Source organism: Oncorhynchus keta, chromosome 34, assembly GCF_023373465.1.
Source record: "Oncorhynchus keta strain PuntledgeMale-10-30-2019 chromosome 34, Oket_V2, whole genome shotgun sequence".
NCBI classification, from domain to species: domain Eukaryota; kingdom Metazoa; phylum Chordata; class Actinopteri; order Salmoniformes; family Salmonidae; genus Oncorhynchus; species Oncorhynchus keta.
The window spans coordinates 3,947,004-3,970,023 of NC_068454.1; the positions used below are offsets into that span (position 1 = coordinate 3,947,004).

Consider the following 23,020-nt stretch of genomic DNA (forward strand, 5'->3'; position numbering starts at 1 on the left):
AAGAGGCACTGAGTTTGAAGGTAGGTTGAAGGTAGGCCTTGAAATATATCCACAGGTACACCTCCAATTGACTCAAATTATGTCAATTAGCCTATCAGAAGCTTCTAAAGCCATGACATGAGTTTTCCAAGCTGTTTAAAGGCACTGTCAACTTAGTGTATGTAAACTTCTGACCCATTGGGATTGTGATACAGTGAATTATAAGTGAAATAATCTGTCTGTAAACTATCAGATTTCTTGTCAACATCTAGTTATTGACTTGTTGTGTTCAATGTTCTCTATCTATATAGTACTCCAAACACCATTCAAACCAATCAGGGTTCGGGAACTTGTTGTCATCGTGGTACATTGGTCAGCACTTTGCAGTCCTGTCAAGATGGAGGTATAGTTGCAGTCCTCTCCACACAAATCCCATTCTCTCCTTCCTTGATCCCTGTCTGTCATCCTCCCTCCTCTCTACTGCTCCACATCTTATTTTTTCCTTTTGTTCCTCTACCCCTCCTGGTCTTTAGTCCTGCTTCCTCCTGGTCTTTAGTCCCTCTACATGTCTTCCTGTCCATCTCTCTATTGTCCTCTACATGTCTTCCTGTCATCTCTCTTATTGTCCTCTACATGTCTTCCTGTCCTCATCTACCTTATTGTCCTCTACATGTCTCCTGTCTTCTCTCTTATTGTCTTCTACATGTCTTCCTGTCTTTCTCTTATTGTCCTCTACATGTCTTCCTCTCTCTTATTGTCCTCTACATGTCTTCCTGTCTTCTCTTATTGTCTTCTACATGTCTTCCTGTCTCATCTACCTTATTGTCCTCTACATGTCTTCCTGTCCTCTCCTTATTGTCCTCTACATGTCTTCCTGTCACTCCTCCTCTATTGTCCCTGTCATCTCTCTTATTGTCTTCTACATGTCTTCCTGTCCTCATCTACCTTATTGTCCTCTACATGTCTTCCTGTCCTCATCTACCTTATTGTCTCTACATGTCTTCCTGTCCTCTCTCTTATTTCTCTACATGTCTTCCTCCTTCTCTTATTGTCCTCTACATGTCTTCCTGTCCTCATCTTACCTCTATGTCTTCCTGTCCTCTACATGTCTTCCCTGTCTTCCTCATCTTCTCTCTTATTGTCCTCTACATGTCTTCTTGTCCTCTTCTCTCTTATTGTCCTCTACATGTCTTCCTGTCCTCTCTCTTATTGTCCTCTTACGAGTCTTCCTGTCCTCTCTCTTATTGTCCTCTACAAGTCTTCCTGTCCTCTCTCTTATTGTCCTCTACATATCTTCCTGTCCTCTTCTCTCTTATTGTCCTCTCCCAAGTCTTTCTGTCTCTCTCTTATTGTCCTCTCACAGTCTTTCTGTCCTCTCTCTCTACATGTCTTCTTGTCCTCTTCTCTCTTATTGTCCTCTACAAGTCTTCCTGTCCTCTCTCTTATTGTCCTCTACATGTCTTCTTGTCCTCTTCTCTTTATTGTCCTCTACATGTCTTCCTGTCTCTCTCTTATTGTCCTCTACATGTCTTCCTGTCCTCTTCTCTCTTATTGTCCTCTACATGTCTTCCTGTCCTCTTCTCTCTTATTGTCCTCTACATGTCTTCTTGTCCTCTTCTCTCTTATTGTCCTCTACGAGTCTTCCTGTCCTCTCTCTTATTGTCCTCTACGAGTCTTCCTGTCCTCTCTCTTATTGTCCTCTACAAGTCTTCCTGTCCTCTTCTCCCTTATTGTCCTCTACATGTCTTCCTGTTCTCATCTACCTTATTGTCCTCTACATGTCTTCCTGTCCTCTCTCTTATTGTCCTCTACATGTCTTCCTGTCCTCTCTCTTATTGTCCTCTACAAGTCTTCCTGTCCTCTCTCTTATTGTCCTCTACAAGTCTTCCTGTCCTCTCTCTTATTGTCCTCTACATGTCTTCCTGTCCTCTTCTCTCTTATTGTCCTCTACATGTCTTCCTGTCCTCTTCTCTCTTATTGTCCTCTACATGTCTTCCTGTCCTCTCTCTTATTGTCCTCTACATGTCTTCCTGTCCTCTCTCTCTTATTGTCCTCTACATGTCTTCCTGTCCTCTTCTCTCTTATTGTCCTCTACATGTCTTCTTGTCCTCTTCTCTCTTATTGTCCTCTACAAGTCTTCCTGTTCTCTCTTATTGTCCTCTACAAGTCTTCCTGTCTTCTCTTATTGTCCTCTACATGTCTTCCTGTCTCTCTACCTTATTGTCCTCTACAAGTCTTCCTGTCCTCTCTCTTATTGTCCTCTACAAGTCTTCCTGTCCTCTTCTCTTATTGTCCTCTACATGTCTTCCTGTCCTCATCTACCTTATTGTCCTCTACATGTCTTCCTGTCCTCTCTCTTATTGCCTCTACATGTCTTCCTGTCCTCTCTCTTATTGTCCTCTACATGTCTTCCTGTCCTCTTCTCTCAGTCTCTTTTGTTTCTCCTTCCTCTCCTCCTTTTCCTCTCCATATCCTTCATCCTTTCCCTCGCCCTCATCCTCTCTCTTTTAGTCTCTTTCGCGTGCTTCTCGCCCTCATCCTCTCTTTTAGTCTCTTTCGCGTGCTTCTCTCCCTCATTCTCTCTTTTAGTCCCCTTTGCCTGGTCCTCTCCCTCCGCCTCTCCTCGCTCCCCCTCAACTTCCATCCCCACCCCATCCCTTCTCTCCACCTCCCCTCCCTCTCCCCTCCTCAGCAGAGTTGTCCTCCCAGCCCTCTGTCTCTAGCTCCAATTGCTCCACCCTGGCCAGGATCTTGCGGTTGCTGGACTCCAGCTCTGCCATTAAACGGGCCAGCTTGGTCTGCAGGGTGTTCAGGTTACCCTCAGTCTCTCCACCTTGACCTCCACCTTCTCCTCGTCCTGCTCCTCCTCTCCTTCCGCGGCCACCACCAACATGCCCATCTTAGTGAGGATCTGACGACCCTTCTCCTCCAGGTGTCGCTTGGCAGCTGGGAACTCAGACAGCACATCTGTCAGGTCCTCCTTGGAAAGGCTGAACAGGTCTGAGTGGCCGATGCTGCGGATGTTGGCCGTCCGACGGTTGCCTGATTTGTTTCCTGCCAGAGGATGAGGAATGTTGTATTTGTGTGAGGCATTTTGACATTTCATTTGCTTGACTTCTACTCTAAAGTCTGTACTGTGGGTCCATTGAGACATTGTGTTGGAATGTTAGGGACATGACTGTACATTAAGACATTGTGTTGGAGTTATTAGGGACATGATTGTCCATTGAGACATTGTGTTGGAATGTTAGAATACTAGAATGTTGGAATGTTAGGGACATGATTGTCCACTGAAACATTATGTTGGAATGCTGGAATGCTGGAATGTTGGATTGTTGGAATGTTGGATTGTTGGAATGCTGGATTGTTGGAATGTTGGATTGTTGGAATGCTGGATTGTTGGAATGTTGGATTGTTGGAATGTTGGATTGTTGGAATGCTGGATTGTTGGAATGTTGGAATGCTGGAATGCTGGATTGTTGGAATGCTGGAATGTTGGAATGTTGGATTGTTGGAATGTTGGATTGTTGGAATGTTGGAATGTTGGAATGTTGGAATGTTGGAATGTTGGAATGTTGGAATGTTGGATTGTTGGAATGTTGGAATGTTGGATTGTTGGAATGTTGGATTGTTGGAATGTTGGATTGTTGGAATGCTGGATTGTTGGAATGCTGGAATGTTGGAATGTTGGAATGTTGGAATGTTGGAATGTTGGAATGTTGGAATGTTGGAATGTTGGATTGTTGGAATGCTGGAATGTTGGATTGTTGGAATGCTGGAATGTTGGATTGTTGGAATGCTGGAATGTTGGAATGTTGGAATGTTGGATTGTTGGAATGTTGGATTGTTGGAATGCTGGATTGTTGGAATGCTGGAATGCTGGAATGTTGGATTGTTGGAATGTTGGATTGTTGGAATGTTGGATTGTTGGAATGTTGGATTGTTGGAATGCTGGATTGTTGGAATGTTGGATTGTTGGAATGCTAGGGACATGCTATAAATGTGCTGAATTACTCTTCACCTTTGATGTTCAGGATGCTAATTTCCCCGAAGAAATTGCCGTCACTCAACACAGCGAACTGTGTGATGCCATCGTCTGCCACCACAGCCAGTTTCCCATCCTTAATGATGTACATCTCATGTCCCACGTCCCCCTTTCTGCACACGTACTCCCCTGGACTATACACCTACAGGCAAGAGGACATGTCTGGGAAGTCATGGCTACAGTCGCACAAAAAAACAACAAAGTAATGTTTAACTGAAATATTGTTCTCTAGCAACGAGTCAAGTTAGCAGTCATATACATGTCAACTGCCATTGACTACGCAGACATAACAAGAATTACACCCTAAAGGGACAATCTGCAGTTAGAAAAAGAACAAAGCTGATACCCCACCGCTAAGTTGGTGAACAGCTAGCGGACGGGGCTGAGAAATGACAGCCATGATATCAAAGTGATACTTTCAACCATGATTAACAGTGGGTAGGCTAGCGGTTAAGAGTATCCGGCCAGTAACTGAAAAGCAGCTGGTTCGAGTCTCCGAGCTGACTAGGTGAAATCTGTAGACGTGCCCTTGAGCAAGGCACTTAACCCTAATCACTCTGGATAAGAATCGTCAGCTAAATGTGTTTGTTTTTATTTACTTTGTTTACAAACAAAGGAGTTAAAGAAGCTTACATTTTGGGTTCTGACGGAGTAAGTTGTATCCTTCAAGAATCAATATTTTTAATTTATAAGTCCAAAAATGGATGTAGCAACTGCAGATTGTCCATTTCACCCCTTGACCTCTGACCTGCGGGATGAGTTTGAGCACCAGCTCCTCCAGCAGACTGGTCTCACAGTTCTGGAAGATAGTGACCTTGGAGAGCGTTGGCAGATGTACGCTCACAGCGATCTCCGTCTGCAGCTGGACAGGAAGCTGCTGCAGGATCTCGTTCTCCCTCGTGATCTTACGGTTGATGTACAGGTGCTGGTACCAGTCGTTGACACGGTTACGCAACTCCTGCTGATGTACCTGTTGCGCAGGTAACCTTTGACCTGGAATTAAATAAAGTAGAATTAGCCAGGCCTGTCACAAATCCTGGGATCCTTCAGAAAGTATATTGCCACGGGGAGAGAATGCAAGGCAAACTCTTTTAGGTGAAAGGGTAACAGAGCTATCAATCAAATTTATTTGATAAATCCCTTTTTTACATCAGTAGTTGTTGCAAAGTGCTGTACAGATACCCAGCCAAAACCCCAAATAGCAAGCAATATAGAGGCAGAAGCACAGGGGCTAGGAAAACTAAGGCTGCCTGACCCCCCCCTCCCCCTCGACCTTGACCCCGACCCACCACCCCCCCTGACTATAAAATAGAGGAGAAAGCAATACTCTGGCCCTGGCCCCTCACCAGCTCGTGGTTGGGGAAGAAGACGTTGTCTCGGTCCCTGAGGTTGGTGATGACGTTCCCCACGTTCCCCACGACGGAGGCAAACACCAGCACGGCGATCAGCAGATCAGCGATCATAAACAGGTACTCCTCCTCGCGGTCGGGCAGCGGCGTGTCGCCCACCGTGGTGAAGATCTGCGCAGAGAACCAGAAGCAGTAGATGTACTGGTGCCTCGCTGGGGAGAACATAGGGTCGGTGATGTTTGGGTAAACCCAGCGGTCCACCCCGAAGCCGATGTAACTGGACAGGGCGAAGTAGATGCAGGCGTTCCAGTGGATGAGCACGAAGATGTAGAGCATAAGCTTGGAGATGCGGAAGGTGTTGGGGTAAGAGGTACGGGTCTCCATGCGGTCCATGGCTTCGTTGAGCCGGGAGATACGGAGGAAACGGTTGACCCTCACCAGCGGCTGGTTGATGCCGAAGTACAGATAGAGGAGGTCAGTGGGCAGTAGGGAGGCCAGGTCCAACAGGAAATGTGAGGAGAAGAGGTAACGCTTCTTCAGACGGTCCCTGTCCTGCACCAGGATACCCTGTTCTAGGAAACCTGCAGGTGGCAACACAGCACAGATACAGTCTGGGTCAGAGTTAAGTTCATATCACCAGAGATATAAAAAAATATGTATTTCATAACTTAATTACGCCTCGGAGTCATCACGAAAGAAAAGGAAGTCATTATTAACTCTCTCTCCATCCTCTTAGGAAATGTTATACAATCGTAAGACAAGTCACACAGGATCTCAATACAAATCTGTGACAGTGCAAAGTCACATTAAAAGATGAACCAACGAGCAAATGTCTGTCTGTTCCCCAGAAAAAATGGGTCTCCCGAGTGGCGCAGCGGTCTAAGGAACTGCATCTCAGTGCAAGAGGTGTCACTACAGACCCTGGTTCGATTCCAGGCTGTATCACAGCGGTCTAAGGAGCTGCATCACAGTGCAAGAGGCGTCACGACAGACCCTGGTTGGAATCCAGGCTGCATCGCATCCAGCCGTGATTGGGAGTTCCATAGGGCAGAATTGGCCCAGGGTAGGCCGTCATTGTAAACAAGAAATTGTTCTTAACTGATTCGTCTAGTTAATTAAATACAATTATGTGCTGTGACCCACCAATACCTTTTGGGATTCTACTTTGACACAATGAATAAACAAAACTTGGTCTTTCAACCAAAACCGAGAAGAAATCAAAACCAGCCGGCCGGTGTAAATAGGAATAACTTCGGTCATAAAGTCTGGTGTAAAACAGAGTGTGGAACATCCGTGTGTCACAACAGGTAAATGAAGGTTGTGTTTTGATTTGACGATGTTCATCTACCATGGTGTGAACAGCTGCGGTGATTGCTCCTTATCCAATAGCATTAGACAGTGAAACAGACCTGTCCAGCAGAGCGACTTTAGTTTACATAAGACAACACTTTGCACCAAACACCTTAGATGTAAAACTGCGCAACTAAAAACATCCACGGTGAAAAACAGATTTCTTGTGTTATCTTACATTCATTCTGGGGATTTTGAGCAAGTGATATTGGCTTCCGTGTCTACAGTGTCTCATGAGGGACAATCGTCATTAACCAAACCAGGAATCTAATTGGCGTGTTCAGTAAAAAAACACACGTGCCAATTGGCGTGTTCAGTAACTCTTTAAAATACCACTGTGGATCGTGTTGTTCAGTAACTCTTTAAAATACCACTGTGGATCGTGTTGTTCAGTAACTCTTTAAAATACCACTGTGGATCGTGTTGTTCAGTAACTCTTTAAAATACCACTGTGGATCGTGTTGTTCAGTAACTCTTTAAAATACCACTGTGGATCGTGTTGTTCAGTAACTCTTTAAAATACCACTGTGGATCGTGTTGTTCAGTAACTCTTTAAAATACCACTGTGGATCGTGTTGTTCAGTAACTCTTTAAAATACCACTGTGGATCGTGTTGTTCAGTAACTCTTTAAAATACCACTGTGGATCGTGTTGTTCAGTAACTCTTTAAAAATACCACTGTGGATCGTGTTGTTCTTTAAAGTACCACTGTGGATCTTTCAGTAACTCTTTAAAATACCACTGTGGATCGTGTTGTTCAGTAACTCTTTAAAATACCCACTTGTTGTTCAGTAACTCTTTAAAATACCACTGTGGATCGTGTTGTTCAGTAACTCTTTAAAATACCACTGTGGATCGTGTTGTTCAGTAACTCTTTAAAATACCACTGTGGATCGTGTTGTTCAGTAACTCTTTAAAATACCACTGTGGATCTTGTTGTTCAGTAACTCTTTAAAATACCACTGTGGATCGTGTTGTTCAGTAACTCTTTAAAATACCACTGTGGATCGTGTTGTTCAGTAACTCTTTAAAATACCACTGTGGATTGTTCAGTAACTCTTTAAAATACCACTGTGGATCGTGTTGTTCAGTAACTCTTTAAAATACCACTGTGGATCGTGTTGTTCAGTAACTCTTTAAAATACCACTGTGGATCGTGTTGTTCAGTAACTCTTTAAAATACCACTGTGGATCGTGTTGTTCAGTAACTCTTTAAAATACCACTGTGGATCGTGTTGTTCAGTAACTCTTTAAAATACCACTGTGGATCGTGTTGTTCAGTAACTCTTTAAAATACCACTGTGGATCTTGTTGTTCAGTAACTCTTTAAAATACCACTGTGGATCGTGTTGTTCAGTAACTCTTTAAAATACCACTGTGGATCTTGTTGTTCAGTAACTCTTTAAAATACCACTGTGGATCTTGTTGTTCAGTAACTCTTTAAAATACCACTGTGGATCGTGTTGTTCAGTAACTCTTTAAAATACCACTGTGGATCGTGTTGTTCAGTAACTCTTTAAAATACCACTGTGGATCTTGTTGTTCAGTAACTCTTTAAAATACCACTGTGGATCTTGTTGTTCAGTAACTCTTTAAAATACCACTGTGGATCGTGTTGTTCAGTAACTCTTTAAAATACCACTGTGGATCGTGTTGTTCAGTAACTCTTTAAAATACCACTGTGGATCGTGTTGTTCAGTAACTCTTTAAAATACCACTGTGGATCGTGTTGTTCAGTAACTCTTTAAAATACCACTGTGGATCGTGTTGTTCAGTAACTCTTTAAAATACCACTGTGGATCACTGTGGATCTTGTTGTTCAGTAACTCTTTAAAATACCACTGTGGATCGTGTTGTTCAGTAACTCTTTAAAATACCACTGTGGATCGTGTTGTTCAGTAACTCTTTAAAATACCACTGTGGATCGTGTTGTTCAGTAACTCTTTAAAATACCACTGTGGATCTTGTTGTTCAGTAACTCTTTAAAATACCACTGTGGATCGTGTTGTTCAGTAACTCTTTAAAATACCACTGTGGATCTTGTTGTTCAGTAACTCTTTAAAATACCACTGTGGATCTTGTTGTTCAGTAACTCTTTAAAATACCACTGTGGATCGTGTTGTTCAGTAACTCTTTAAAATACCACTGTGGATCGTGATCTAGTAAGTACAATAAAAGATGTTCTCTAACCCACCACTGGCAGACCGCACACACTTCCTATATGTAAATAAAAAATGTTTTATCTTTACCCGTGCGAAATTTGATGATGGTATCAGCCACGTACAGGAGATCGGAGAAGTAGTCCAGCGTGAGCCACAGCGTCAGGAATTCATCCTCTATTTCCTTAAAGCATGTCCTAGAAAATTAGGTCAAATTCCATGTTCAAATATCTACAAAATTACATTTTTAAAAATATATATATTTTTTTTTACAAATTTTACCCAAATTCATAGTATCCAATTGTTAGTAGTTACTATCTTGTCTAATCTCTACAACTCCCGTACGGGCTCGGGAAAGACAAAGGTCGAAAGTCATGCATCCTCCGAGCCACAACCCAACCAAGCCACACTGCTTCTTGAAGACAGCACGCATCCAACCCGGAAGCCAGCCGCAGACCTCCCGGGTCGCAGCCAGCTGCGACAGAGCCTGGGCGTAAACCCAGAGTCTCTGGTGACACAGCTAGCAATGCAGTGCCCTAGACCACTGCGCCACCCGGGAGGCTACAAAATGACAATTCAATCAGTTTACATGTTTCAGGGAAATGAATTATTATTATTATTATTATTATTGTACATTTGAGACACAGCCGCACTGCTTCTTTAACACAGCACGCATCCAACCCGGAAGCCAGCCACACCAATGTGTCAGAGGAAACATCCCGTGCACTGCACCCTGCCCGCCACAGGAGCCGCTGGTGTGCGATGAGACAAGGATATCCCTACCGGCCAAACCTTTGAGACACACTCACCTACAGATGATGATGATCCAGTTGTAGAAGATGGGGAAGATCATGACCTGGAGCCATCCATAATAAAACTCCTCTGATGGGTCAACCACCCACTCCGTCCAGCTGATCGGGAGATGGGCAGAGAGAAACATCACATTCAGATCAACTTTATTAGCATGAATGGCACAAAGACACTGTTTCTAAAGCGAAGTGAGATAATGACAGCAACAATAACCATAAAGGTTAAAAAATAAAAAATAAAATAGTAAAGGTGATTAGATTAAAGGAGTAACATTCAACAACATCAATCTAGAGCTGGGAAAAGCATCTATACTGTTATAACTTATTTTAAATTATCAATTGTATCTATGCTATCATGTATCCGTCATGTTTTGCCCAAGTCTCTTACTTCACTTTGGGCTTTGCCGGAAGCTTCTTCTCATCTTTCCCCTCCTCTTTCTTCTCCTCTTCATCGTCCTCTTTCTGCATCCGATGCCACCTGAACACCCTCGCCCATCGGTTCATTCTGCCCTTATCTGATCTGTCAAAAGGTTTTGCCTCAGTCATAGGCCCTCCCTGCGCCTTCGCCCTGATGGTGCAGCAGAGGTACCTGGTAGTAATAAGGGTAGTGGAAGTGTAAGCTGCCCGCACAACTCTGTTGTCTGGTGCTATAGCGGCATTGCGGTGTTAACATGACAACAAGCCAAGCCTACCTGAGCAGCGGCACACCTGTTGATCACGCTGAACTGTCTCCGCGGGAGGGGAGCAGGTGACTCTCTATCCAGGCGGCAGGTAGATCCCTTCAGGGACCTCATTTGTTCATGAACCAACTAGTCCTGCAGCAACAAATCCCAAAGGGTTTAGATGGTGTCGACTTCTCAGTTCATTTGATAAGGATAGGCTATAAAACAAACAATGATGTAATCTTAGCCTATGGTTTTATTAAATTGAGCTGAAATATGTTCTACAGTCCTCCTCTGGTTTAACCCTCACATTTTATGTATTTTGTGGGAGTCCAAGATTCCTTGGAGGATGTACATCTTAGCACCTACTCTTGTAATTAAATCAGAGGACCACCACAGATTATCTTTCAGGCTACCATGGATTTTGCCTGAAATCCAATATGGCTTCCGAAATCCAATATGGTGTCCGAAATCCAATATGTCTTCCGAAATCCAATATGGTGTCCGAAATCCAATATGGTGTCCGAAATCCAATATGGCTTCTGAAATCCAATATGGCTTCCGAAATCCAATATGGTGTCCGAAATCCAATATGGCTTCCGAAATCCAATATGGCTTCCGAAATCCAATATGGCTTCCGAAATCCAATATGGCTTCAAATCCAATATGGTGTCCGAAATCCAATATGTCTTCCGAAATCCAATATGGTGGAAATCCAATATGGTTCCGAAATACAATATGGCTTCCGAAATCCAATATGGCTTCCGAAATCCAATATGGCTTCCGAAATCCAATATGGCTTCCGAAATCCAATATGGTGTCCGAAATCCAATATGGTGTCCGAAATCCAATATGGTGTCCGAAATCCAATATGGTGTCCGAAATCCAATATGGTGTCCGAAATACAATATGGCTTCCGAAATCCAATATGGCTTCCGAAATCCAATATGGTGTCCGAAATCCAATATGGTGTCCGAAATCCAATATGGCTTCCGAAATCCAATATGGTGTCCGAAATCCAATATGGCTTCCGAAATCCAATATGGTGTCCGAAATCCAATATGGTGTCCGAAACCAATATGGCTTCCGAAATCCAATATGGCTATCGAAATCCAATATGGTGTCCGAAATCCAATATGGTGTCCGAAATCCAATATTGCTTCCGAAATCCAATATGGTGTCCGAAATCCAATATGGCTTCCGAAATCCAATATGGCTTCGAAATCCAATATGGTGTCCGAAATCCAATATGGCTTCCGAAATCCAATATGGTGTCCGAAATCCAATATGGTGTCCGAAACCAATATGGCTTCCGAAATCCAATATGGTGTCCGAAATCCAATATGGTGTCCGAAATCCAATATGGTGTGCGAAATCCAATATGGCTTCCGAAATCCAATATGGTGTCCGTAATCCAATATGGCTTCCGAAATCCAATATGGCTTCCGAAATCCAATATGGCTTCCGAAATCCAATATGGCGTCCGAAATCCAATATGGTGTCCGAAATCCAATATGGCTTCCGAAATCCAATATGGCGTCCGAAATCCAATATGGCTTCCGAAATCCAATATGGTGTCCGAAATCCAATATGGTGTCCGAAATCCAATATGGCTTCCGAAATCCAATATGGTGTCCGAAATCCAATATGGCTTCCGAAATCCAATATGGTGTCCGAAATCCAATATGGTGTCCGAAATCCAATATGGCTTCCGAAATCCAATATGGCTTCCTTCCGAAATCCAATATGGCTTCCATAATACCATTTGATGGAGGTTGATGACATGTAAATATACATTTTGCATGAAGTGGCACTGCCATGCCTCTGTTGTGTTTGAATACCTGAAGCCAAATAGACTTACACTTTCACAGCATATCAACAATGGGCCATTATGTGAAATGTAACAAGGCTTTTTACGACACAGGCACACAGTTACGTATCCAAGTTACAGGAAAGCGACCTGTGATACGACAATCAGCCTCTCTAGTAGCGTTTGCAAACACAGTGCCTTCGGAAAGTATTCATACCCCTTGACCTTTTCCACATTGTGTTGTGTTACAGCCTGAATTTACTGGCTACTGAATTTACATACTACCCCATAATGTGAAAATGGAATCATGTTTTTCAAACAAAAAAAAAATCAAAAATCATTAAAAATGAAAAGGCTTGAGTCAATAAGTATTCAATCCCTTTGTTTTTTAAAAACTAGGCAAGTCAGCTAATAAGAACAAATTCTTATTGACAATGATGGCCTACTGGGGAACAGTAGGCCATCAAAACTGCCTTGTTCAGGGGTAGAACAGGGCGGCAGGGTAGCCTAGTGGTTAGAGCATTGGACTAGTAACCGAAAGGTTGCAAGTTCAGATCCCCGAGCTGACAAGGTACAAAATCTGTCGTTCTCCCCCTGAACAGGCAGTTAACCCACTGTTCCTAGGCCGTCATTGAAAATAAGAATTTGTTCTTAACTGTCTTGCCTAGTTAAATAAAGGTTAAAAAGAAAAAAAAGAATTGTACCTCAGCTTCATCTAGCAACCTTTCTGGTTATTATTAACCCAATGCTACTCTCTATGACAAGCCTAAATAAATTCAGGAGTAAAAATGTACTTAACAAGTCACATAAATTGCATGTACTCAATAATAGTGTTGAACATGATTTTATGACTACATCATCTCTGTACCACACCACACACACACACACACACACACACACAAGTATCTGTATCTTACAGAGTTGAATGGCTGTGATAGGAGAAATCTGAGGATGGATCAACAACATTGTAGTTACTCCACAATACTAATATAATTGACAGAGTGAAAAGAAGGAAGCCTGTACAAAATAAAATAAAAACATTTTAAAACATTCATCCTGTTTGCAACAAGACACTAAAAGTAAAACTGCAACAAAAAAATGTGGCAAAGAAATTACGTTTCAGTCCTGAATACAAAGTGTTGTTTGGGGTAAATCCAATACAACACATTACTGAGTACCACTCTCCATATTTTCAAGCATAGTGGTGGCTGCATCATGTTATGGGTATGCTCTGTAATCGTTTAAAAAAATCGCTAAAAACTCAATGGAATAGAGCTATAAGCACAGGCTTAGTCCAAGAGGAACACCTGGTTCAGTCTGCTTTCCACCAGACACTGGGAGACAAACTCACCTTTCAGCAGGACAATAACCTTAAAACACAAGCCCAAATATACACTGGAGTTGTTTACCAAGAAGACAGTGAATGCTCCTGAGTAGCCGAGTTACAGTTTTGACTATGGAAAGACCTGAAAACAGTTGTCTAACAATGATCAACAACCAATTTGACAGAGCTTAAAGAATTAAAATGTTGCTCAATCCAGGTGTGGAAAGCTCATAGAGACTTACCCAGAAAGACTCGCAGCTGTAATCACTGCCAAAGGTACTTCTACAATGTAAGGGTGTGAATACTTAGTATGTAAATGAGATATTTCTGTATTCCCTTTTCAATAAATGTGTTAACATTTCTAAAAAAACACATGTTTTCACTTTGTCATTATGTATAGTGTATAGATGGGTGAGAGAGAGCGAGAGAAAAAACAATTTATTTAATCCATTTTGCAATTAAGGCTGTGACAACATGTGGAATAAATCAAAGCTTTCTAGAGGCGCTGCTATGTACACTGAAACTTAAGTGTGTTGATTCTAATAGCGTGTGGAACAAGGTAACCAGTAGTGGTTGTAGTTCTGGGACCTGACCAGCTTGAACAGCTAACTGGTCATTCTGGGCAAGTTTGACCCACCCTGAGGAGCCTCTTGTTTGACAATTTCTGTCAATTTAACCGCTTTAGCAGTAAAATATGTTTACACGACCATCCATTTCATAAATGTGAGATGTAAGAGATGGTTGTGTTTTCTTCTACCTCGGGTAGGGGTGTCTAAAAGAAAATGAGGCCCTTTTATGAAGATTGGCCACTAGCTTAAATGGGAAATGTGTTTTTAAACTCATGGGTGAATGTCCCTTCTCAATTTAAGTTGACTTTTAAAAAGGTTAGGGTCAAGGTTAGGTAAGGGTTATGGTTTTGATTAAGGTTAAGGTAGGGTTTAAGGTTCGGGTTTAGGTTAAGGACATCCCAAGGATACTCAGTAGTACTGACTTTCAGATAGGAGGCTGCCTTCAAGGGTGGTGGAGGGATTGTGCACCTGTGTGAAGCTAGCCACAATAAGGAATAGCCACAATAGTGGAATTTGAGTTCTGCCTTCAAAATAAAAGTCCCCATTGAAAGAGATGCAAACGGAATCAAGACATATTTGGGGTAGATAATGCTAAACAAGGTTGTAATGTTGTTACATAATTTACAGTTAAATACAGTAATGAATTATTTTGGTAATAAACTGAAAAAAAATGTTTAGATCCTACTGTGGATGTATTAGACTACATAGTTGAATTGGGGGCATACTTATATGCACTTATAGGCCTAACCTATGGATTGTGCACCCATGAAATGGGGATATCAGCCTACTCAGTGACATTTACAGGACACAACTATGTATTGCTGGACTTTGAAAACAGTGTGAAATGAGCAACATTCATATTGCTATGTACACTGTACAGCCTTACCTGTGGATCTTTGGGTCCATGAAATGGCATATCAGCCTACTCAGTGACATCCACAGATTACAATTCTGAAGAGTTTACCCAATATTTGTGAACTTTAACTGTGTGAAATCATACATGTGACATTATTGAAGATACCCAACGATAACAAATTGCAAATATAAATGTTTTTAATCCGTGTTTATTTAAATAAATTATTTTTCAGAGGGAATCGAAAAATAGTAACCCATTTGAGCCAATATGTGAGAAACTGAAAATGATCCCTGATCTCTTTTTAACAAGATAAGCGAACAAGCTCCTGGAAACTACACAAAGCATCAACATACACCCATCAACTATTTACAAGATAATGTAGAATAAAGTAGACTGAAGAAAAGCACTTCTTTACCTATCAGGGCTGTTCTTTACCTATCAGGGCTGTTCTTTACCTATCAGGGCTGTTCTCTGCCTATCAGGGCTGTTCTTTATCTATCAGGGCTGTTCTTTACCTATCAGGGCTGTTCTTTACCTATCAGGGCTGTTCTTTACCTATCAGGGCTGTTCTCTGCCTATCAGGGCTGTTCTTTACCTATCAGGGCTGTTCTCTACCTATCAGGGCTGTTCTTTACCTATCAGGGCTGTTCTTTACCTATCAGGGCTGTTCTCTACCTATCAGGGCTGTTCTCTACCTATCAGGGCTGTTCTTAACCTATCAGGGCTGTTCTTTACCTTTCATGACTGTTCTTTATCTATCAGGACTGTTCTTTACCTATCAGGGCTGTTCTTTAACTATCAGGGCTGTTCTTTACCTATCAGGGCTGTTATTTACCTATCAGGGCTGTTCTTTATCTATCATGGCTGTTCTTTACCTATCAGGGCTGTTCTCTACCTATCAGGGCTGTTCTTAACCTATCAGGGCTGTTCTTTACCTTTCATGACTGTTCTTTATCTATCAGGACTGTTCTTTACCTATCAGGGCTGTTCTTTAACTATCAGGGCTGTTCTTTACCTATCAGGGCTGTTCTCTACCTATCAGGGCTGTTCTTTACCTATCAGGGCTGTTCTCTACCTATCAGGGCTGTTCTTTACCTATCAGGGCTGTTCTTTATCTATTAGGGCTGTTATTTACCTATCAGGGCTGTTCTTTATCTATCAGGGCTGTTATTTACCTATCAGGGCTGCTCTTTATCTATTAGGGCTGTTCTTTACCTATCAGGGCTGTTCTTTACCTATCAGGGCTGTTCTTTACCTATCAGGGCTGTTCTTTACCTATCAGGGCTGTTCTCTACCTATCAGGGCTGTTCTTTACCTATCAGGGCTGTTCTTTACCTATCAGGGCTGTTCTTTATCTATCAGGGCTGTTCTCTACCTATCAGGGCTGTTCTTTACCTATCAGGGCTGTTCTTTATCTATCAGGGCTGTTCTCTACCTATCAGGGCTGTTCTTTACCTATCAGGGCTGTTCTCTACCTATCAGGGCTGTTCTTTATCTATCAGGGCTGTTCTTTACCTATCAGGGCTGTTCTTTACCTATCAGGGCTGTTCTTTATCTATCAGGGCTGTTCTTTATCTATCAGGACTGTTCTTTATCTATCAGGGCTGTTCTTTATCTATCAGGGCTGTTCTTTACCTATCAGGGCTGTTCTCTGCCTATCAGGGCTGTTCTTTACCTATCAGGGCTGTTCTTTATCTATCAGGGCTGTTCTTTACCTATCAGGGCTGTTCTTTACCTATCAGGGCTGTTCTTTACCTATCAGGGCTGTTCTTTATCTATCAGGGCTGTTCTTTACCTATCAGGGCTGTTCTCTGCCTATCAGGGCTGTTCTTTACCTATCAGGGCTGTTCTTTATCTATCAGGGCTGTTCTTTATCTATCAGGACTGTTCTTTATCTATCAGGGCTGTTCTTTACCTATCAGGGCTGTTCTTTACCTATCAGGGCTGTTCTTTATCTATCAGGGCTGTTCTTTATCTATCAGGACTGTTCTTTATCTATCAGGGCTGTTCTTTACCTATCAGGGCTGTTCTTTACCTATCAGGGCTGTTCTCTACCTATCAGGGCTGTTCTTTACCTATCAGGGCTGTTCTTTACCTATCAGGGCTGTTCTTTATCTATCAGGGCTGTTCTCTACCTATCAGGGCTGTTCTTTACCTATCAGGGCTGTTCTTTATCTATCAGGGCTGTTCTCTACCTATCAGGGCTGTTCTTTACCTATCAGGGCTGTTCTTTACCTATCAGGGCTGTTCTTTATCTATCAGGGCTGTTCTTTACCTATCAGGGCTGTTCTTTACCTATCAGGGCTGTTCTTTATCTATCAGGGCTGTTCTTTATCTATCAGGACTGTTCTTTATCTATCAGGGCTGTTCTTTATCTATCAGGGCTGTTCTTTACCTATCAGGGCTGTTCTCTGCCTATCAGGGCTGTTCTTTACCTATCAGGGCTGTTCTTTACCTATCAGGGCTGTTCTTTACCTATCAGGGCTGTTCTTTATCTATCAGGGCTGTTCTTTACCTATCAGGGCTGTTCTCTGCCTATCAGGGCTGTTCTTTACCTATCAGGGCTGTTCTTTATCTATCAGGGCTGTTCTTTATCTATCAGGACTGTTCTTTATCTATCAGGGCTGTTCTTTACCTATCAGGGCTGTTCTTTACCTATCAGGGCTGTTCTTTAATCTATCAGGGCTGTTCTTTATCTATCAGGACTGTTCTTTATCTATCAGGGCTCTTCTTTACCTATCAGGGCTGTTCTTTACCTATCAGGGCTGTTCTTTATCTATCAGGGCTGTTCTTTATCTATCAGGGCTGTTCTTTATCTATCAGGACTGTTCTTTATCTATCAGGGCTGTTCTTTACCTATCAGGGCTGTTCTTTACCTATCAGGGCTGTTCTTTATCTATCAGGGCTGTTCTTTATCTATCAGGACTGTTCTTTACCTATCAGGGCTGTTCTTTATCTATCAGGGCTGTTCTTTACCTATCAGGGCTGTTCTCTGCCTAATCAGGGCTGTTCTTTACCTATCAGGGCTGTTCTTTATCTATCAGGGCTGTTCTTTATCTATCAGGACTGTTCTTTATCTATCAGGGCTGTTCTTTACCTATCAGGGCTGTTCTTTACCTATCAGGGCTGTTCTTTACCTATCAGGGCTGTTCTTTATCTATCAGGGCTGTTCTTTACCTATCAGGGCTGTTCTTTATCTATCAGGGCTGTTCTTTATCTATCAGGGCTGTTCTTTACCTATCAGGGCTGTTCTCTGCCTATCAGGGCTGTTCTTTACCTATCAGGGCTGTTCTTTACCTATCAGGGCTGTTCTTTACCTATCAGGGCTGTGCTTTACCTATCAGTTTAATGGCTGTTCTTTACCTATCAGGGCTGTTCTTTACCTATCAGGGCTGTGCTTTACCTATCAGGGCTGTTCTTTATCTATCAGGGCTGTTCTTTATCTATCAGGGCTGTTCTTTACCTATCAGGGCTGTTCTTTATCTATCAGGGCTGTTCTTTATCTATCAGGGCTGTTCTTTATCTATCAGGGCTGTTCTTTACCTATCAGGGCTGTTCTTTACCTATCAGGGCTGTTCTTTACCTATCAGGGCTGTTCTTTACCTATCAGGGCTGTTCTTTATCTATCAGGGCTGTTCTTTACCTATCAGGGCTGTTCTTTACCTATCAGGGCTGTTCTTTACCTATCAGGGCTGTTCTTTATCTATCAGGGCTGTTCTTTATCTATCAGGGCTGTTCTTTATCTATTAGGGCTGTTCTTTACCTATCAGGGCTGTTCTTTACCTATCAGGGCTGTTCTTAACCTATCAGGGCTGTTCTTTACCTATCAGGGCTGTTCTTTATCTATCAGGGCTGTTCTTTATCTATTAGGGCTGTTCATTATTTTATCTATCAGGGCTGTTCTTTACCTATCAGGGCTGTTCTTTATCTATTAGGGCTGTTCTTTATCTGTCAGGGCTGTTCATTACCTATCAGGGCTGTTCTTTATCTATCAGGAATTTATTGTCGTTATACAAGTGTTACAAAATATAGAATTAGTCCTACGCTGACACAAATGCCCTAAGATGTGTTTTTTGGAGATCAACACAGCTTCAATATTGGTTCTCTATTGGTGGTTTCAAGCAAATTCCATGGTGAGTAACATCACATCTCAAAGTGGGCGGCAGGGTAGCCTAGTGGTTAGAGCGTTGGACTTGGTTCCAAGTTCAAACCCCGAGCTGACAAGGTACAAATCTGTCATTCTTCCCCTGAACAAGGCAGTTAACCCACTGTTCTTAGGCTGTCATTGAAAATAAGAATTTGTTCTTAACTGACTTACCTAGTTAAATAAAGGTAAAAAGTGTCACACCCTGAAATGTGTCACAAGTCACTTTAAATAATGATGCTTTATATAATGTTTACATTACTACAGTCTTATATGTATATACTGTACTCTATACCAACTTCTGCATCTTGCCTTTCGGTTTAATGCATCTCTCATTCATAGTATTTGTATGTACATATTCGTATTCATTCTTTTACACTTGTGTGTACTGCACTAAGTGTAGTTGTTGTGAAATTGTTAGTTTATATTAGTTGTTAGATATTAGTGCATGGTCGGAACTAGAAGCACAAGCATTTGGCGTGAAAGGACCGCTTTGGAAAACAAACGTAATGGTAGATACCACAACTGCTTTAATGGTCGGACATTTTTTATTTACTTCATCGATGCCAGAATTCACAGTAAAGGACAATATTCATCACAACTCTATTATTTATTTTATATTCTGCAGTTTAATGTTCTGATTGTCTCATTGTACAGTTTAATGTAATGGTTGTCTCATTATTCTACAGTTTAATGTAATGGTTGTCTCATTATTCTACAGTTTAATGTAATGGTTGTCTCCTTATTCTACAGTTTAATGTAATGGTTGTCTCATTATTCTACAGTTTAATGTTCTGGTCTCATTATTCTACAGTTTAATGTAATGGTTGTCTCATTATTCTACAGTTTAATGTAATGGTTGTCTCATTATTCTACAGTTTAATGGTCTGGTCTCATTATTCTACAGTTTAATGCAATGGTTGTTGTCTCATTATTCTACAGTTTAATGCAATGGTTGTCTCATTATTCTACAGTTTAATGTTCTGGTCTCATTATTCTACAGTTTAATGTAATGGTTGTCTCATTATTCTACAGTTTAATGTAATGGTTGTTGTCTCATTATTCTACAGTTTAATGTCAATTGTTTGTCTCAATTCCAATGTGAGGAACTGAAATTCCTGGAATTATCACAGTTTAAACCTATTGCTCAGAACACCAGCAAGTGAACTCTGCTATGGGGGACCTTAGGCAGAATGTAATGTTTTCCCAATAGAGGTTCTGAAAATATTTGGCTCAGAAAAGCAGGAGGCATTAATGCAGATTTCACCAGATAATTCCAATTCTAAGCCTACTACTGTTGTGAAATTGTCTGCAAATTTGATGACCTCAGAACACCAGCAAGTGAACTCTGGCCACGCAGTCATGGGTGAACAGGGAGTACAGAAGGGGGCTTAACACGCACCCTTGTGGGGCCCCAGTGTTGAGGAGCAGCGAAGTTGAGATGTTGTTTCCTACCTCCACCACCTGGGGGTGACCCTTCAAGAAGTCCAGGACCCAATTGCCAGGGCGTGGTTGAGACCCAGGGCCTCCAGCTTAATGATGAGCTTGGAGGGTACTATGGTGTTGAATGCTGAGCTGTAGTCAATGAACAGCATTCTTACATAGGCATTCCTCTTGTCCAGGTGGGATAGGGGAGTGTGCAGTGTGATGGTGATTGCATCATCTGTGGACCTATTTGGGCGGTAAGCAAATTGCAGTGTGTCTAGGGTGACAGGTAGGGTGGAGGTGATATGATCCTTGAATAGTCTCGCAAAGCACTTCATGATGACAGAAGTGAGTGATATGGGGCGATAGTCAGTCAGTTCAATTACATTACCTTTGCCTTCTTGGGCACAGGAACAATGATGGCAATCTTGAAGCATGTGGGGACAGCAGACTGGGATCGGGAGAGATTGAATATGTCTGTAAACACACAAGTCAGCTGGTCTGCACATGCTCTGAGAACGCGGCTAGTGATGCAGTCTGGTTCTCCAGTGGGATCTCCAGTGGGTTCTCCAGTGGGTTCTCGGTGGGTTCTCCAGTGGGTTCTCGGTGGGTTCTCCAGTGGGTTCTCCAGTGGGTTCTCCAGTGGGTTCTCCAGGTTCTCCAGTGGCTGATGTTTCTTTCTGTGGTCCGTGATTGTCTGTAGAGGCCTGCCACATACGTCTCGCGTCTGAGCCGTTGAATTGCGACTCCACTTTGTATTTATACCGACATTTTGCTTGTTTGAATGCCTTGCGGCAGCGTAGCCTAGTGGTTAGAGCATTGGACTAGTAACCGGAAGGTTGCGAGTTCAAACCCCCTAGCTGACAAGGTACAAATCTGTCGTTCTGCCCCTGAACAGGCAGTTAACCCACTGTTCCCAGGACGTCATTGAAAATAAGAATGTGTTCTTAACTGACTTGCCTGGTTAAATAAAGGTAAAATTAAATTGAGGAGGGAATATCTCCACTGTTTGTATTTAACCATATTTCCTGTCATCTTTCCATGGTTAAATGCGATGGTTTGCACTTTGAGTTTTCTGCGAATGCCGCCATCTATCTATCTATGGTTGCTGGTTAGGGTAGGTTTTAATAGTCACAGAAGGTACAACATCTCCTATGCACTTCCTTATAAACTCACTCACCGAATCAGCGTATAAATCTATATTATTCTCTGAGGCTATCCGGGAACATGTCCCAGTCTGCGTAATCAAAACCATCTTGAAGCAGGGACTCTACAAGGTGGACTCTGTCAGTGCAGATATGAGACGTCTCACGTGGAAATTCAGTATCTTTATGCTTTTTGTTGTACCATATGCAACCACAACAAATGTAGCCTGGTAAAAAAAAATGTTTACCTCTTCAAACATACAGACTCTACATTTCGGGGGATGGTATACACAATCTGAAGGAGGTGACTTTAGACAAGGAGTTGACTATAGACAAAAATCTGATATTTGACTTTAGACAAGGAGTTGACTATAGACAATAATCTGACGCTTGACTTTAGACAAAAAATCGGACAGAGTTGATGTTCTACGGATAGACACAGTAATGACATCAGTTAATATCCATTATTGAGATGACATCAGTTAATATCCATTATTGAGATGACATCAGTTAAAATTATTGAGATGACATCAGTTAATATTCGTGATTGAGATGACATCAGTTAATATCCATTATTGAGATGACATCAGTTAATATCCATTATTGAGATGACATCAGTTAATATTCGTGATTGAAATAACATCAGTTAATATCCATTATTGAGATGACATCAGTTAATATTCGTGATTGAAATGACATCAGTTAATATACATTATTGAGATGACATCAGTTAATATACATTATTGAGATGACATCAGTTAGTTATTATTGAGATGACATCAGTTAATATCCATTATTGAGATGACATCAGTTAATATCCATTATTGAGATGACATCAGTTAATATCCATTATTGAGATGACATCAGTTAATATTTGTGATTGAAATGACATCAGTTAATAATTATTGAAATAACATCAGTTAATATCCATTATTGAGATGACATCAGTTAATATACATTATTGAGATGACATCAGTTAATATCCATTATTGAGATGACATCAGTTAATATCCATTATTGAGATGACATCAGTTAATATACATTATTGAGATGCCATCAGTTAATATCCATTATTGAGATGACATCAGTTAATATCCATTATTGAAATGACATCAGTTAATATCCATTATTGAGATGACATCAGTTAATATCCATTATTGACATCAGTTAATATCCATTATTGAGACATCAGTTAATATCCATTATTGAGATGACATCAGTTAATATCCATTATTGAGATGACATCAGTTAATATCCATTATTGAGAGTCAGTTAATATCCATTATTGAGATGACATCAGTTAATATCCATTATTGAGATGACATCAGTTAATATCCATTATTGAGATGACATCAGTTAATATACATTATTGAAATAACATCAGTTAATATCCA

The 23,020-nt window shown here is 41.6% G+C and overlaps 1 protein-coding gene and 1 long non-coding RNA gene across 13 annotated transcripts; both read right to left on the reverse strand.

The window, feature by feature from the left end:
- Window positions 1-571: 571 nt before the first annotated feature.
- Window positions 572-2,336, reverse strand: LOC127914944 (uncharacterized). 12 transcript variants are annotated; one of them, XR_008089532.1, is made up of 3 exons: window positions 2,196-2,336; window positions 1,743-1,986; window positions 572-634 (listed from the first exon to the last, which is right to left on the reverse strand). It is a non-coding gene; the product is annotated as an uncharacterized LOC127914944 (long non-coding RNA). The 12 variants fall into 12 exon arrangements; XR_008089534.1 differs by lacking the exon at window positions 572-634 and adding an exon at window positions 876-961; XR_008089536.1 differs by lacking the exon at window positions 572-634 and adding an exon at window positions 1,113-1,184.
- Window positions 2,337-2,612: 276 nt separating this feature from the next.
- Window positions 2,613-10,309, reverse strand: LOC118375466 (cyclic nucleotide-gated cation channel alpha-4). Its single transcript, XM_035762032.2, is given in 9 exon segments — window positions 2,613-2,800; window positions 2,803-3,033; window positions 4,001-4,166; window positions 4,773-4,984; window positions 4,987-5,017; window positions 5,371-5,954; window positions 8,973-9,079; window positions 9,692-9,793; window positions 10,080-10,309. Coding segments are annotated over 9 exon segments (1,779 nt in total). The 5' UTR covers window positions 10,238-10,309.
- Window positions 10,310-23,020: the final 12,711 nt, after the last annotated feature.